The following is a 13,959-nucleotide window of genomic DNA, read 5'->3' on the forward strand; positions in this document are numbered from 1 at the left end:
AAGAATCTATAGCACCAGTTGGGTGTCCTTACTGTGTCCTGGCTCTTCCTGGTCAAGTGAATTCTAGTGGGTTGAGCCAAATGGAAGACTCACTGCATTTATTGTATCCTTAAATCTTACCGTTCTTCTACATGTAGTCACTGCAGTTCCTCACATGGTAACATTTTGGTGATGCTGGAAATCATCCCAAGCAATATTAAGTATTGTAAACAATTTTACAACACCAAGTTATAGTCCAACGATTTTATTTGAAATCTACAAGCTTCCTCCTTCCTGAGGAAGGAGGAAGCCTCCGAAAGCTTGTAGATTTCAAATAAAATCGTTGGATTATAATTTGGTGTTGTAAAATTGTTTACTATTGTCAACCCCAGTCCATCACCGGCATCTCCACATCAATATTAAGTATGAATGAGGAAACCTTGGAGTTGAAATTGGTGGTCAAAATGGGAGCAGATGTCCAGCTCTTGTACAGTTTCCTGGAATCCCAAAGCCTTGTTTCCTCGATCAGATTCCTTGCAATGGACCATTTACTGTTTAAATTTGTGCTAACTTGCATATATTAATATTTCACGGCCGAGGTAATTTATGATACCGTAAACCTATGAATATGGGCAGCAGTGCTATTGCTGTGAATGACCGAGGCAAGCTGGACCTCTGCGAGTGTAGATAGCTAGACCTGTTCGTGTTTTTATTTTATGATGTCATATGAAAATAACACAGGAAAAGACCAGCTGGTCCATCGAGCATGTGCTTTGCAATCACATTATCATTAAACATAATGCAGCCTTCCCCTTTCTCTCACTCCAATTCTTCAAACCACCACCAGCCATATAATCTGGGAGGCCAAAAAAAATGTGGGCCAATTAAGGGAAGAATTCTCCTGGTTTCTCTTCATCCCCTTCCCCCCCCCCCCCACTCAAGTCGGTAATTATTGGCTGCGACCAGAGATCCCAACAACTCACCTACCTTTTGTGTGCAGTGATACCTGACTTGGCCAGGACTTGTCCAGGTTCCTTCTGCACATTTGCAGAAAATCTGCCCTCTGCATAAGCTGGCAACTTGTTACCTGCAAAAAGAGAAACCTCCTGACATCTCACCTAGTGCTATGCTTATGTAATTTATACGCATGTCCCCTGGTTCTCCCTGACCTATCTAATTCAAATAATTCTATTGACCCAGACACCGTCTAATTCATTCATTATTTTAAATAGCTCAATTCAATCTCCCTGAAGACTACACTTAGAATTCTAGAGTAAAAAGGCCCAGTGCTTTCAGCCTCTTGTGATAACTAAGGTCTTCTAAACTAGGTAAAATTCTAATGGTTCTCCTCTGAATCTTTACCATGTCTTCTATATATATCATCCGTGAGGGGACCAAAACTGGACATAGTATTAAATGAGCCCTAACCAAGGGCCTAGTGTTCTTTGTTTTCTGTTGGATTGCCTGAGCAAAACATCTCAGTACTTTATTAGTCTTACTATAGTCCTGGGGCACTGATAGTGAACCTTTCGAGACTTGTACACTATAACACCAATGTCGCTTTCCAGCTCAACAGACTTTAGTACAGAACCCTGTGTGGTATATACAGGCCGGGCATAGCCCTAACATAGGCTTAATGCAACATTTATTGACATTAAATTTCCCCTAAATTGTAGCCTTTTTTTCTCTCCTCAGGGTTTAAACACCAGCATGCATCTTTGTGTCACCTGTGAACCTTCTAACAGAGTTCCCCTCTTCTCTTTTCCCCCAAATGCCTTCAGATCAGTTCTTCTACTGTGAATATTGCATAGAATGTACAGCACAGAAACGGGTCAGTTGGCCCAACAGCTCCATGCTGGTGTTCATGCTCCACATGAGCTGCCTCCTCCCACCCTTCGTGCCATGGGATCTTTTACAACCACCTTGAAAGACCACCAGACTTGGTTTAACGTCTCATCCTCAGGACAGAACCTCCAATAGTGTAGCACTCCCACAGTACTGACATTGGGAGTGTCAGTCTAGATTTTGTGTTCTGGCGTGGGAGGTGAATCCACAACTTTCTGAGGCGTAAGTATTACCACTGAGCCAAGGGCTGATCTGCTCGATATTTTAACCAACTGAACCATTGAGGGAACCTGAAAGGGGAGAAGAGTTGGTGCATTTTAGGGCTGTGCATGAAAGGTGCGTCTGACCATTACTGTTTGTCCCTCCCTCCCATTGTATCTGATCCCTGGGGTTTTCCTGGCCGCCGCGACGTTGCCTTTTCTTGCGTGCCTGTTGTAGCCAATGCGTTTGACGTCGGACTGCGTTGTTTCCAGGGAAACGAAATAAACACGAATGCCGACCCGGCTTATATGGCGGAAAAGGAGGAGAAGAACGGCGTCTACCGCAGGGGTGCATTAAAAAACCATGGCCGCAACAGAGAGAAGACACGACCTGCACTTAACAAGCTCGGGTATCGGGCTGCATTACACCCCAGCGCGATACTTCCCACCCTCCGACTTCAAAGTAAGTCTGTCAACCCCTAAAGTACAATCCTTCAGAGCGTTTTAAACACTGTTCGTGTATAAACAACTGAATCTTTGATCCTAAAATAAGGGGAATAACGTATCCCGCACGTTGCTCATTCACATGACTACACTTCAAAAGTAATTCATTGCCTTTAAAGCAGTTTGAGACTCCTGGGGAGTGAGAGGTGTATAAATTACAAGTCCCTTTCCAGCCTGTTTTCTGGGCTCTCCTTTTCAGCTGCAAAGGTTTCTGAGGGTGGGGGTAGTGGTTGTAATATGAATACTGAGGGTGAACGGTGCTGTCAAAAGTGGTTTCTGTTATTCACAATGTGTTGTCGATAACCCCAATTCCTACCCCAAACCATAACCTCCTACCCTAACCTTCACCTCAATCTTAACTCCTAACCACTAACCCCAACCCCTAATCTTAACTCCTAACCACTAACCCCAACCCCTAATCTTAACTCCTAACCACTAACTCCAACCCCTAATCTTAACTCCTAACCACTAACCCCAACCCCTAATCTTAACTCCTAACCACTACCCTGACCCCTAATCTTAACTACTAACCCCAACCCCTAATCTTAACTCCTAACCACTAACTCCAACCCCTAATCTTAACTCCTAACCACTAACCCCAACCCCTAATCTTAACTCCTAACCCCAACCCCTAATCTTAACTCCTAACCACTACCCTGACCCCTAATCTTAACTACTAACCCCAACCCCTAATCTTAACTCCTAACCACTAAACTGAACCCCAAACCACAAACCATAACCCCTAAATCACACATTGTCAATAGCGTGATGCAGAGCCAACTGCAGTGTCACTCTTTTTTTTGTGATATAAATACTGAGCGTGGGCACCTTTTGAGGGAACTACCAGGGAAGAGTCATTGACCCACCTCAACAATCCAAGGGAACTGTCTTACAGGCACAGCGGGACAGCGGGTGGGTTCAGTCTCTCAGCAAAGGAGGGCAAAAGGATCAACCACCATTCACACTTCTGCTCGCTATTCAGTAACTCCCGCTGGAAAATGGCCGTGTTTGGATGTCAGATGACGGCAGGACTGGGTTTGGCTGCAGGGTAGCACATGGAGGAAAGGCCTGTTGCACTTGGTGTTAACGCGTGAAAAATGGCCATTCGGGTGAGGTACTGGAAAGCTGTTCATTCTGCCTAACTTCAATCTAATCTGCCCATCGATATTGTTTATATTTAAAATTAATAACATCTATCCTTTAGGGTACAGTATAGGGTTGCCAACTCTGGCTGGACATATTCCTGGAGGTGTCATCACAAGACCTCCCACCTCCAACTGCCCCGCCCAGTCAAACAGCCTTTTTCCCTATTTCCAATATTTTTATAACTAATAAATGAAAGTGTTCAAAGAAATTGGAAAAAAATACTTTTTTTAATGCCCCAACGATTTTTCTCCTGAGTTGCTCGTAGCAGTGTCCAGGAGATTAATCTTCAATTCCTGGAGACTCCAGGGCAATCCTGGAGTGTTGGCAACCCTTGTACAGTAGTGTAGTGGTTATGCTACCGGAATAATCCAGAGAATGTGAGTTCAAATCCCACCATTCTTGGGATGTGGGCATCACTGGCAAGGCTGGCATTTATTGCCCATCCCTAGTTGCCCGGACAAGGTGATGATGGGCCTTCTTCTTGAACCGTTAGCAATTGGCAAAAGAACCAGGGAGGAGATGAGAATAATTTTTTTTACACAGCGAGTTGTTATAATCTGCAATTCTCTGCCTGAAAGGGCAGTGGAAGCAGATTCAATAGTAACTTTCAAAAGAGAATTAGATAAATATTTGAAAAGGAAAATTTTCAGGGCTACGGGGAAAGAGCAGGGGGAGTGGGATTAATTAGATAACTCTTTCAAAGAGCCGGCACAGGCACGATGGGCCGAAAGGCTGTATGATTCTATGACATAATTTCATGGGCTTAGTCTGGGCCATTTTTCAAATGTGAACCCTCAGCTCACAGGATATCACAGCAGGTCCCATCCTGCCCTTGCCCAGTGCCCTGGAAGTCATGGAATAATGATCAATTAGTGGGAACCCTGGCTAATTTTTCCCATCCCTGGCCCAAAGATATTGAGACCAACGGCATTGCTCCAATGGAGATGCTGTCCGAGAAACTGTTCAGTCCTGGGAAAGATAGAGACAAGGAAAAGGAAACAATAAAATACATTCAAAAGTTTTTTTTTCTATGTATGTATTAAACATTAATCCTAATATATTTTCTTGCTTGTTTCAGACATTTTTGAACGATCCTCTCCCTCCGGAACTGAGAGAAAAAAATACTATCCATCCCTACGATGAGGTTTTTAATTCCTACGAGACCACTACGGGCTCGACTCACAATCTCAAGACCATCGGTGGTCTGCTCTCCCACCCACGCCACATAAAGGTTCCAGATCACTGGAAAGTTCATTACATGAAGGATTTGTCAGAGAAGGTGAGGACAGGAAGGGGATACTTCTTCTCGCAACTGCTTGTGACGCTCAGAATGTTTTACTTGGTGTCTTTTATTTGGCATCTTCATGTGTGTTGATCAAGGTGACGGATGTTAGCATTTCGGAATGGAGCACTTTCCACGTTTTGTATCCAGTACATTCAGCTACAACATGGGTTCGACAACAGAGCAAAATTACCACTACACTGCCCTGTCAAGCATTCCCAGGTCAAGCATAGCACAGGTTAGATACAGAGTAACGCTCCCTTTACATTATCCCATCAAACACTCCCAAGGCAGGTACAGCACGGGTTAGATAAAGAGTAAAGCTCCCTCTACACTGTCCCATCAAACACTCCCAGGGCAGGTACAGCACGGGTTAGATACAGAGTAACGCTCCCTCTACACTGTCCCATCAAACACTCCCAGGGCAGGTACAGCACGGGTTAGATACAGAGTAACGCTCCCTCTACACTGTCCCATCAAACACTCCCAGGGCAGGTACAGCACGGGTTAGATACAGAGAGAACTCTCTTTACATTTTGTCTTAAACTCAGCCTCAGAAGAGCATCTGCAGTTCTGTGTTGTTTAATTCACAGCAATTAACAACTAGGCTGTGACTGTATGAGACCCATTTCATGTAGGCCCTTGCTAGCAGTAGAGAGAGGAAACTTTCATCACATCGGTTGAGGCTGGATGAAAACAGAAAATGCTGGAAACACTCATGAGGACAGGCAGCATCTGTGGAGAAAACAGTCATTTGTGTTTGTTCTCTTTTTTGTAGTTGAGCAGGCGAGACTGGAGGACTCCTCTGAACATGGTTAACCAAACGAGTGAGATGAAGGATAAGTACACTGGGAGACTTCCACAGTCTATGGACACCGCGTTCAAGGCTGGGCCTCAGCCGTTCATCCTGGCCAATCATCTCACCAACGGACCGTCTAAAGTAAGGTCTAAAAAAAAGGAAATTTGGCCATTTGGCGATGATAGATTGTCATCAGCTTAAATAGAATCTCATAGGTTGAACACTTGACAAGCAAACAGTGGCATGAGCAGCACACACACATACACAGACACCCATGCACATGGACACACACACACACACACAAACACACATAGACACCCATGCACATGGACACACACACACAAACACACATAGACACCCATGCACATGGACACACACACACACACAAACACACATAAACACTCATGCACATGGACACACACACACAAACACACATAAACACCCATGCACATGGACACACACACACAAACACACATAAACACTCATGCACATGGACACACACACACAAACACACATAGACACCCATGCACATGGACACACACACACAAACACACATAGACACCCATGCACATGGACACACACACACACACACAAACACACAAAGACACCCATGCACATGGACACACACACACAAACACACATAGACACCCATGCACACGGACACACACACAAACACACATAGTCACCAATGCACATGGACACACACACACACACACAGACACCCATGCACACGGACACACACATATAGATACATACAGAAACACACATAGACACCTATGCATGTGGACACACACACAGACATAGATACATACACGGACACACGCACACAGACATAGACATACGGTCATGCAAACATAGACACACAAACACAGACATAGACACACAGACGTAGACACACGCACATACACATAGACACATACAGACATAGACACACATGCACATGGACACACACACACGCAAACGTAGACGCACACACATGGACACACACATACTCACACTAAGAGTAGGGAGTGGGTCATCTTACACATCCTCCCTCAGGTTTTCCTGCTGGAAAGGAATTTTTCCAAAGATGGTGGACCCAGCAGCACCTTCCCAGCTCACTCCTATCAGCTCCTACTCGACTCCTCCAGTAATATGTAAATAGCAGCTCTTCAGTCTTTGAGTGGAAGTTTGGGTTGTCTTACACGTGGCCTGCCTCATGGATGATTAAACACGTTACATCACATGTACATCAGACACATCCAGACACAGCTCATATATATCATTCACATACTCTGAGTTGCAGTAGCAGACTGATATAACGACCTTTAATCTTTTTTTGTTTCACAGAATATCGTTGCCAGTACGGAGAACCCAGCCCGGTCCGGTCAGGAGTATTACGTACGAGATAAAGAAGTTTTGCGTCTCAATGACATTTACTTATCAACAACCAACAAGGACTTCAGGGCCTTTAAAAAGTACGTTTATCCTTTGCTACATTTTCATCTGGTCCAGTTACGAGGCACCATCTCCCTCACATTTCCATTTGGAGTTCTGGTCATGCTCCCATCATGCCTCAACAACAACATCTTGCATTTATGTAGCAAAGTATAAAACATAATATGTAGTAAAACGTCCCAAAGCGCTTCATGGGAGCGTTATCAAAAAAAAATTGACACTGAGCCACATAAGGAGATATTAGGACAGGTGACCAAAAGCTTGGTCAAAGTGGTAGGTTTTTAGGAGTGTCTAAAAGGAGGAGGTAGAGGTTTAGGAGGGAATTCCAGAGCTTAGGGCCCAGGCAGCTGAAGGTACGGCCGCCAATGGTGGAGCGATGAAAATCGGGGATGCACAAGAGGCAAGAATTGGAGGAGCGCAGAGATTTTGAAAGGGCTGTAGGAGTGGAGGAGGTTATAGAGATAGGGAGGGACGAGGCCATGGAGGGATTTGAACACAAGGATGAGAATTTTAAAAATCATCCTCATTCTTGGTCATGCTTCGTTTGTACCCAGGACATATTTTGGATCAAACTGTGTTGGATCTCAGGATCTGGGCAAGACTGACCTTCCCGTGATTGTTTTCAGGGTACAATTATGGTACTGGACTGGCAACCCAGTTCAGAGGGCAGTATGTGTCAATTGCACAGGGTGGGACTGGAGTCACCTGTAGGCTAGACCAGGTAGAGGTGGCAGATTCCATCCCCTAAAGAACATTAATGACCCAGTTGGATTTTTATGCCAAGTAATCAAATTTATTTAATTCCGTTTCACAATTTGCCACGGGATTTGAACTCATGAACTCTGGGTCCCCAGTCCAGTACCGTAACCAGGACACGACTCTGTGGCCATGGTTACCCCTCGCTTCCTGCCTTCAATTGCGCTCCTGATCATAAGCCTGATTGCACCCAGGTCGATTCCTCCCCAGGTCTTGCCAATGACAATGTATCTAGAGCACAGCAAAAGGCCATTCAGCCCAATTTGCCTATGGTGTTTATACTCCACACAAGCCTCCTCCTACTCTAATGACCTCTTCCCAACCTGACCCCTGTATCCCTCTATTACCCTCCCACCATGACCCCTGTATCCCTCTATTACCCTCTCCCATCAAGCCACCCCTTAGAAGCGTCAATGCTATCCCAGTTCCACGACTGCACATGTTGCAGGCTGTGTCTCCAGGTCATTCCCCCAGCACCCTGACCTCCAAAGTAAACACAGCGAGGCCGACGGGACTTTAATGACGTATTTCTCCCCTCTCCTTTTCAGGGAAGAGTTGGAAGGGTTTCCAAAGAAGGACATTGCCACCTACTGGCAAACGGAAGACTACCCGAAGGCTTGGGGCCACGGGCTGAAGGAAAATCCTCTGCCCAAAGAAGCCCAAAGAATCATCCGCGGGCCGGGCCCGATGCGCGACCCCTCCGTGTTCTCCGCTGCGACAAGAATCCCTCGGCTGCCCAGACGTCTGCCCCCCGTCCCAAACCGCGGTCTCAAGACGCTGTTTCAGGAATCGTACCAGCAGCCCAACGACGTCAAGCGATGCCAGGATGTCTTCTGCCCACTGCGGGCACCGTGGGTGCGGTCCTGGGAGGGACCTATCCCAGAGATCATGTCTGTCCCCCAAATGTACAAGACGGAATACATGACGTACGGGAGCGAGCATCCCGTCACGGTGTAAAAAGTGCTTTCAGTTCAAAAAAGCATGGGCTGCCCGCCCCCCACCCCCGTCATTTGTTCTGATTTTACAGTAGAGATTATATTGGAAAACCTGGACTTTTCAGATCTGGAACATAGAACCATACGGCACCGAAGGAGGCCATTCGGCCCATCTTCACTGTACCGGCTCTTTAAAAGCGCTGTCCAATTAGTCCCACTCCCCCCTGCGCTTTCCCCATCGCCCTACAAATTTTTCCTTTTTAAGTATATACCCAATTTCCCCTTTGAAAGTTACTATTGAATCTGCTTCCACCGCCCTCTCAGGCCGTGCGTTCCAGATCACAACAACTCGCTGCGTGGAAAAAATTCTCATCTCCCCCTCTGGCTTTGTTGCCAATTATCTTTAATCTGCGTCCTCTGGTTACCGACCCTCCTGCCAGTGGAAAGAGTTACTCTCTATCTACTCTATCATAATTTTGAACACCTTAATTAATTCTCCCCCCTTAACCTCCTCGTCTCTAAGTTCAAGATGAATTCCTAACTATGCCTCTTTCAAGGATCTCGATAGGGTCTAGTAATCCTCTCAGGAACACCTCCACACTCCCACTTACCAGCCTATGAAGATTAAGAAAGAAATAACAGAAATGTTTATCTCTGCATAAAACAAATTCTTTTTTTAATCTATATTCTTTGTGGGGGGGGTTTTTCCAACAAACTTTCAGTAATAAAAGAGAATACATTAAACACTGATTGACTGCACTTCCTTAGGGGAAAAGAAAGCAAATGAGCAATGATTCATTAAAGCTTTAAATCGTGAAAAGTTTATTGAATAATTTCTTATTTTATCTTTGGAATGGGGTTGCCATGGTGACAAGTCCTCGCGGTCCATTCTGCTGATGGTGGCTCCTTGTTCTTGTCATCTTACTGGGGTGTTGCACCGTGCAAGATAAAGAAAGAATTTGCATTTGGATAACACCTCTCATGACCTCATGTCGTCCTGAAATGCTTTACAGCCAATTAAGTACTTTTGAAGTGCAGTCGCTCTTGTAACGTAGGGAAACGCGGCAGCCAATTTGCGCACAGAAAGATCCCACAAACAGCAATGTGATAACGACAAGATCGTCTGTTTTTACTGATGTTGGTTGAGGGATAACTATTGGCCAAGACAGATAAGTTGATCGCAGGGTGACTAGCAACGTGTCCTGTGGAGAATGTTGCACAATGCGTGGACTGTGTGTGTGTCCTCAGCGGCAGGAATGATGAAAATAACATGGACGCAGGACAAACACTGGGCCAGAAATTGCCGTGAGTTGCGAACGGACGTAGCCTGCCGCCTGTCAGTAACTAACTCACCCACAAACTTTTCGTGGACTTTAAATGAGCGTTTTTTTTCCCCGAGCTTCTTTGAGCGCTGAGAGTGGGAAAGGGCTTGCTCTGTCCCCTCGCCAAGCAAGCTGCGTTGTGAAAACCAGGAAGTGAAGCTCATTCACAAACCGTGCAGACTAAGAACCAGGAAGTGTCAGATAAGATTAGTAAACGTATTATAAAATCAGATCGAGAAAGCAAAATAGAGGGTGAGATTAATAGACTGAGATAAAAGAGACAGAAAGAAAAAGTAAATGAAAAATTTTAAGATTTTTTAATTAAATTTTTTTTTTAAATGTCCAAAAACTATTAAAATCGAAAGTAATGAGACTCCACATTTTTGAAAGTTAATTTTCAGTGCCAGAGATGTTGTTTGGCAGTCATTAATACTTACCACGCTGTTAAAAAAGTTAGTTTAGACCTGACATAACTTAGCGTACTGGCAAGATTAGTTAGTTTCCAGCTGCGCAGGAGAGCAAGTTCACGCTGGTCTATTGATTCCAGCCAGCGATATCCCTTTAACACGAAGCTGTCAGATCAGCAGGGAATCAGGAAGAGCAAGTTCCAGATTTCTGCGTTTGCCCATGCACGCTCACCGGAACTTGCTCTTCCATTTGTCCTGAAATAACGATGAGCCCTGTTCGCCTTGCCGCTATTCCTTGAGCAATTTCCGAGCCATTATTTCATTCCAGGAGTATTTTTCCTCTCAAGTTCCGCTGGGAGGGGAGAAGCAGATACCAGCTAGTGGAGTTTCTCCTGCCATTTGCTGATCCTGCACTGTAAATGGCCGGTACATTGGTTTGAGAGGAACATTCTACGTAACTACCTTCTTGTGGAAAAGAAGCTGGAATGGGGGTCTGTTGATATACCCGGTCCCAGGGCATCCGTTGCTCTGGGCTTAGCTGGGGAATTATCAGTTCGGGTGGCCATACCTAATCACTGACCAGTGACTTCTGCTGGGCGGTGCCTGTGTGTGTGTGTGTGTGAGAACGTGTGTGTATCTGTGAGGGTACCAGGGCCGAACAGGATTGGGTTTGGCTGTGAAGCATATGTGTGTGTACCTGCGGATACTCACTGTCTAGCCTCACACATGAATGGCCATTTGGGTGAGGTAGAACTGTACTCCATCTAGATCCAGCACCTTGAAGAGAGAAGGACAGAAAAATAATTTAAAAGGGAAGTATTTCCAAAAATCCCTAATTTATCCCCGCCATTGGTCGTCAGGTCCAACACTCCAAAGCATGTTGTGCTTTCCAATCACACGAGTCTCACTGTCGACCCGCTTGTTTCAATATAGTGAAGATTAAAGGAAGAAAACTCACAATATTACAAGACTCTGTATCTAACCCGTGCTGCACCTGCCCTGGGAGTATTTGATGGGACAGTTTTGAGGAAGCTCTACTCTAATATAGAATCATAGAAAGTTATGGCACAAAAGGAGGCCATTCGGCCCATCGTGTCCGTGTCAGCCGAAAAAGAGCTATCTAGCTTAATGCCACTTTCCAGCACTTGGTCAGTAGCCTTGTAGGTTACGGCACTTCAAGTTCAAATCCAAGTACTTTTTAAATGAGTTGAGGGTATCTGCCTCTACCACCCTTTCAGGCAGTGAGTTCCAGACCCCCACCACCCTCTGGGTGAAAAAATTTCTCCTGAGCTCCCCTCTAATTCTGCTCCCAATTACTTTAAATCTATGCCTCCTGGTGAATGACCTCTCTGCTAAGTGAAACAGGTCCTTCCTATCCACTCTGTCTGGGCCCCGTCATAATTTTATACACCTCAATTCAATCTCCCCTCAGCCTCCTCTGTTCTAAAGAAAATAACCCCAGCCTATCCAATCTTTCCTCACAGCTAAAATTCTCCAGCCCTGGCAACATCCTCGTAAATCTCCTCTGTGCAATCACATCTTTCCTGTAATGTGGTGACCAGAACTGTATGCAGTACTCTAGCTGTGGCCTAACTAGTGTTTTATACAGTTCTAGCATAACCTCCCTGCTCTTATATTCTATGCCTCAGCTAATAAAGGAAAGTATCCATATGCCTTCTTAACCACCTTATCTACCTGTCCTGCTACCTTCAGGGACCTGTGGACATGCACTCCAAGGTCCCTCTGTTGCTCTACACTTCCCAGTGTCATACCATTTATTGTGTATTCCCTTGCCTTGTTTGCCCTCCCCAAATGGATTACCTCACACTTCTCTGGATTGAATTCCATTTGCCACTTTTCTGCCCACCTGACCAATCCACTGATATCTTCCTGCAGTCTACAGCTTTCTTCCTCACTATCAGCCAATTTTTGTAATATCTGCAAACTTCTTAATCATGCCTCCTACGTTTAAGTCTAAATCATTGATATAAACCACAAAAACCAAGAGACTTAGTAATGAGTCCTGCGGAACCCCATTGGAAACAGCCTTCCAGTCAGAGAAACACCCGTTGACCATAACTAGGCTAAATCTAACTGAATTATGATCACTACCACCAAAATGATCTCCCACTAATACTCCTTCCACCCAACTTCATTCCCTAAAACTAAATCCAGAACTGCCCCCTCTCTCGTTGGGCTTGCTACATACTGGTTAAAAAAGTTCTCCTGAATGCATTTTAAGAATTCTGTGCTCTCTATATCTTTTGCACTGATTGTATCCCGGTAAATATTAGGGTAGTTCAAATCCCCTACTATTACTGCCCTATTGTTTTTGCACTTCTCAGAAATTTGTCAACATATTTGTACTTTTATCTCCCTCTGTTTGGGGGGTCTATAGTACACTCCCAGTAGTGTGATTGCCCCTTTTTTTGTTTTTCAGTTCAACCCATATCGCCTCATTTGATGGTCCTTCTAACATATCATCCCTCCTCACAGCTGTAATTGTTTCTTTAACCAAGAAACACACCCCTCACTGTAACACTCTCTGTTATACCCCACACGCCTCACTGTAACACTCTAGTATACCTCACACCCCTCACTGTAACACTCTGATATATCCCATACCCCCTCACTGTACCACTCTGATATACCCCACACCCCCTCACTGTAACACTCTGATATACCCCACACCCCCTCACTGTAACACTCTGAAATACCCCACACCCCCTCACTGTAACACTCTGATATACCCCATACCCCTCACTGTAACACTCTGATATATCCCCTACGCCTCACTGTAACACTCTGATATACCCCATACCCCTCTCTGTAACACTCTGATATATCCCATACCCCCTCACTGTACCACTCTGATATACCCCACACCCCCTCACTGTAACACTCTGATATACCCCCTACGCCTCACTGTACCACTCTGCTATACCCCACACCCCCACAGTAAAATACTGATATACCCCCATACCCTCTCACTGTACCACTCTGATATACCCTACACACCTCACTGTAACACTCTGCGCCATATCCCACGCCCCTCACTGTAAAATACTGATATACCCCACACCCCTCACTGTAACACTCTCTGATATATCCCACACCCCTCACTGTAAAATACTGATATACCCCACACCCCTCACTGTAACACTCTCTGATATATCCTGGTGAGCTGTGCACTGACCAGGTGATATTCGAAGAGTCGGTTTGCAAATCCCGTTTTCCAACACGGTGGGGCTGAATTTGCACATATGTTATATCCGTGTATCCTTTATCACTCTGCCTGTATTTCTTCTCTTACGTAAGAGAGATCAGAGCTATTAATAGACAATCCA

At 45.2% G+C, this 13,959-nt stretch overlaps 1 protein-coding gene across 2 annotated transcripts; it reads left to right on the forward strand.

The window, feature by feature from the left end:
* The first annotated feature begins 508 nt into the window (after window positions 1-508).
* zgc:193811 (uncharacterized protein LOC559801 homolog) lies at window positions 509-9,703 on the forward strand. 2 transcript variants are annotated; one of them, XM_067974187.1, is made up of 6 exons: window positions 509-2,046; window positions 2,298-2,487; window positions 4,753-4,953; window positions 5,735-5,896; window positions 7,085-7,212; window positions 8,497-9,703. In XM_067974187.1, the coding sequence occupies exons 2-6, from the start codon at window positions 2,389-2,391 to the stop codon at window positions 8,903-8,905; spliced, it is 999 nt and encodes a 332-aa protein (XP_067830288.1). In that variant the 5' UTR covers window positions 509-2,046; window positions 2,298-2,388; the 3' UTR covers window positions 8,906-9,703. The 2 variants fall into 2 exon arrangements, with proteins under 2 accessions (XP_067830288.1, XP_067830287.1); XM_067974186.1 differs by having other exon boundaries at window positions 509-2,487.
* The last annotated feature ends 4,256 nt before the right edge of the window (window positions 9,704-13,959 follow it).

The sequence above is a fragment of the Heptranchias perlo genome, chromosome 40 (assembly GCF_035084215.1).
Source record: "Heptranchias perlo isolate sHepPer1 chromosome 40, sHepPer1.hap1, whole genome shotgun sequence".
Taxonomy (NCBI): Eukaryota; Metazoa; Chordata; class Chondrichthyes; order Hexanchiformes; family Hexanchidae; genus Heptranchias; species Heptranchias perlo.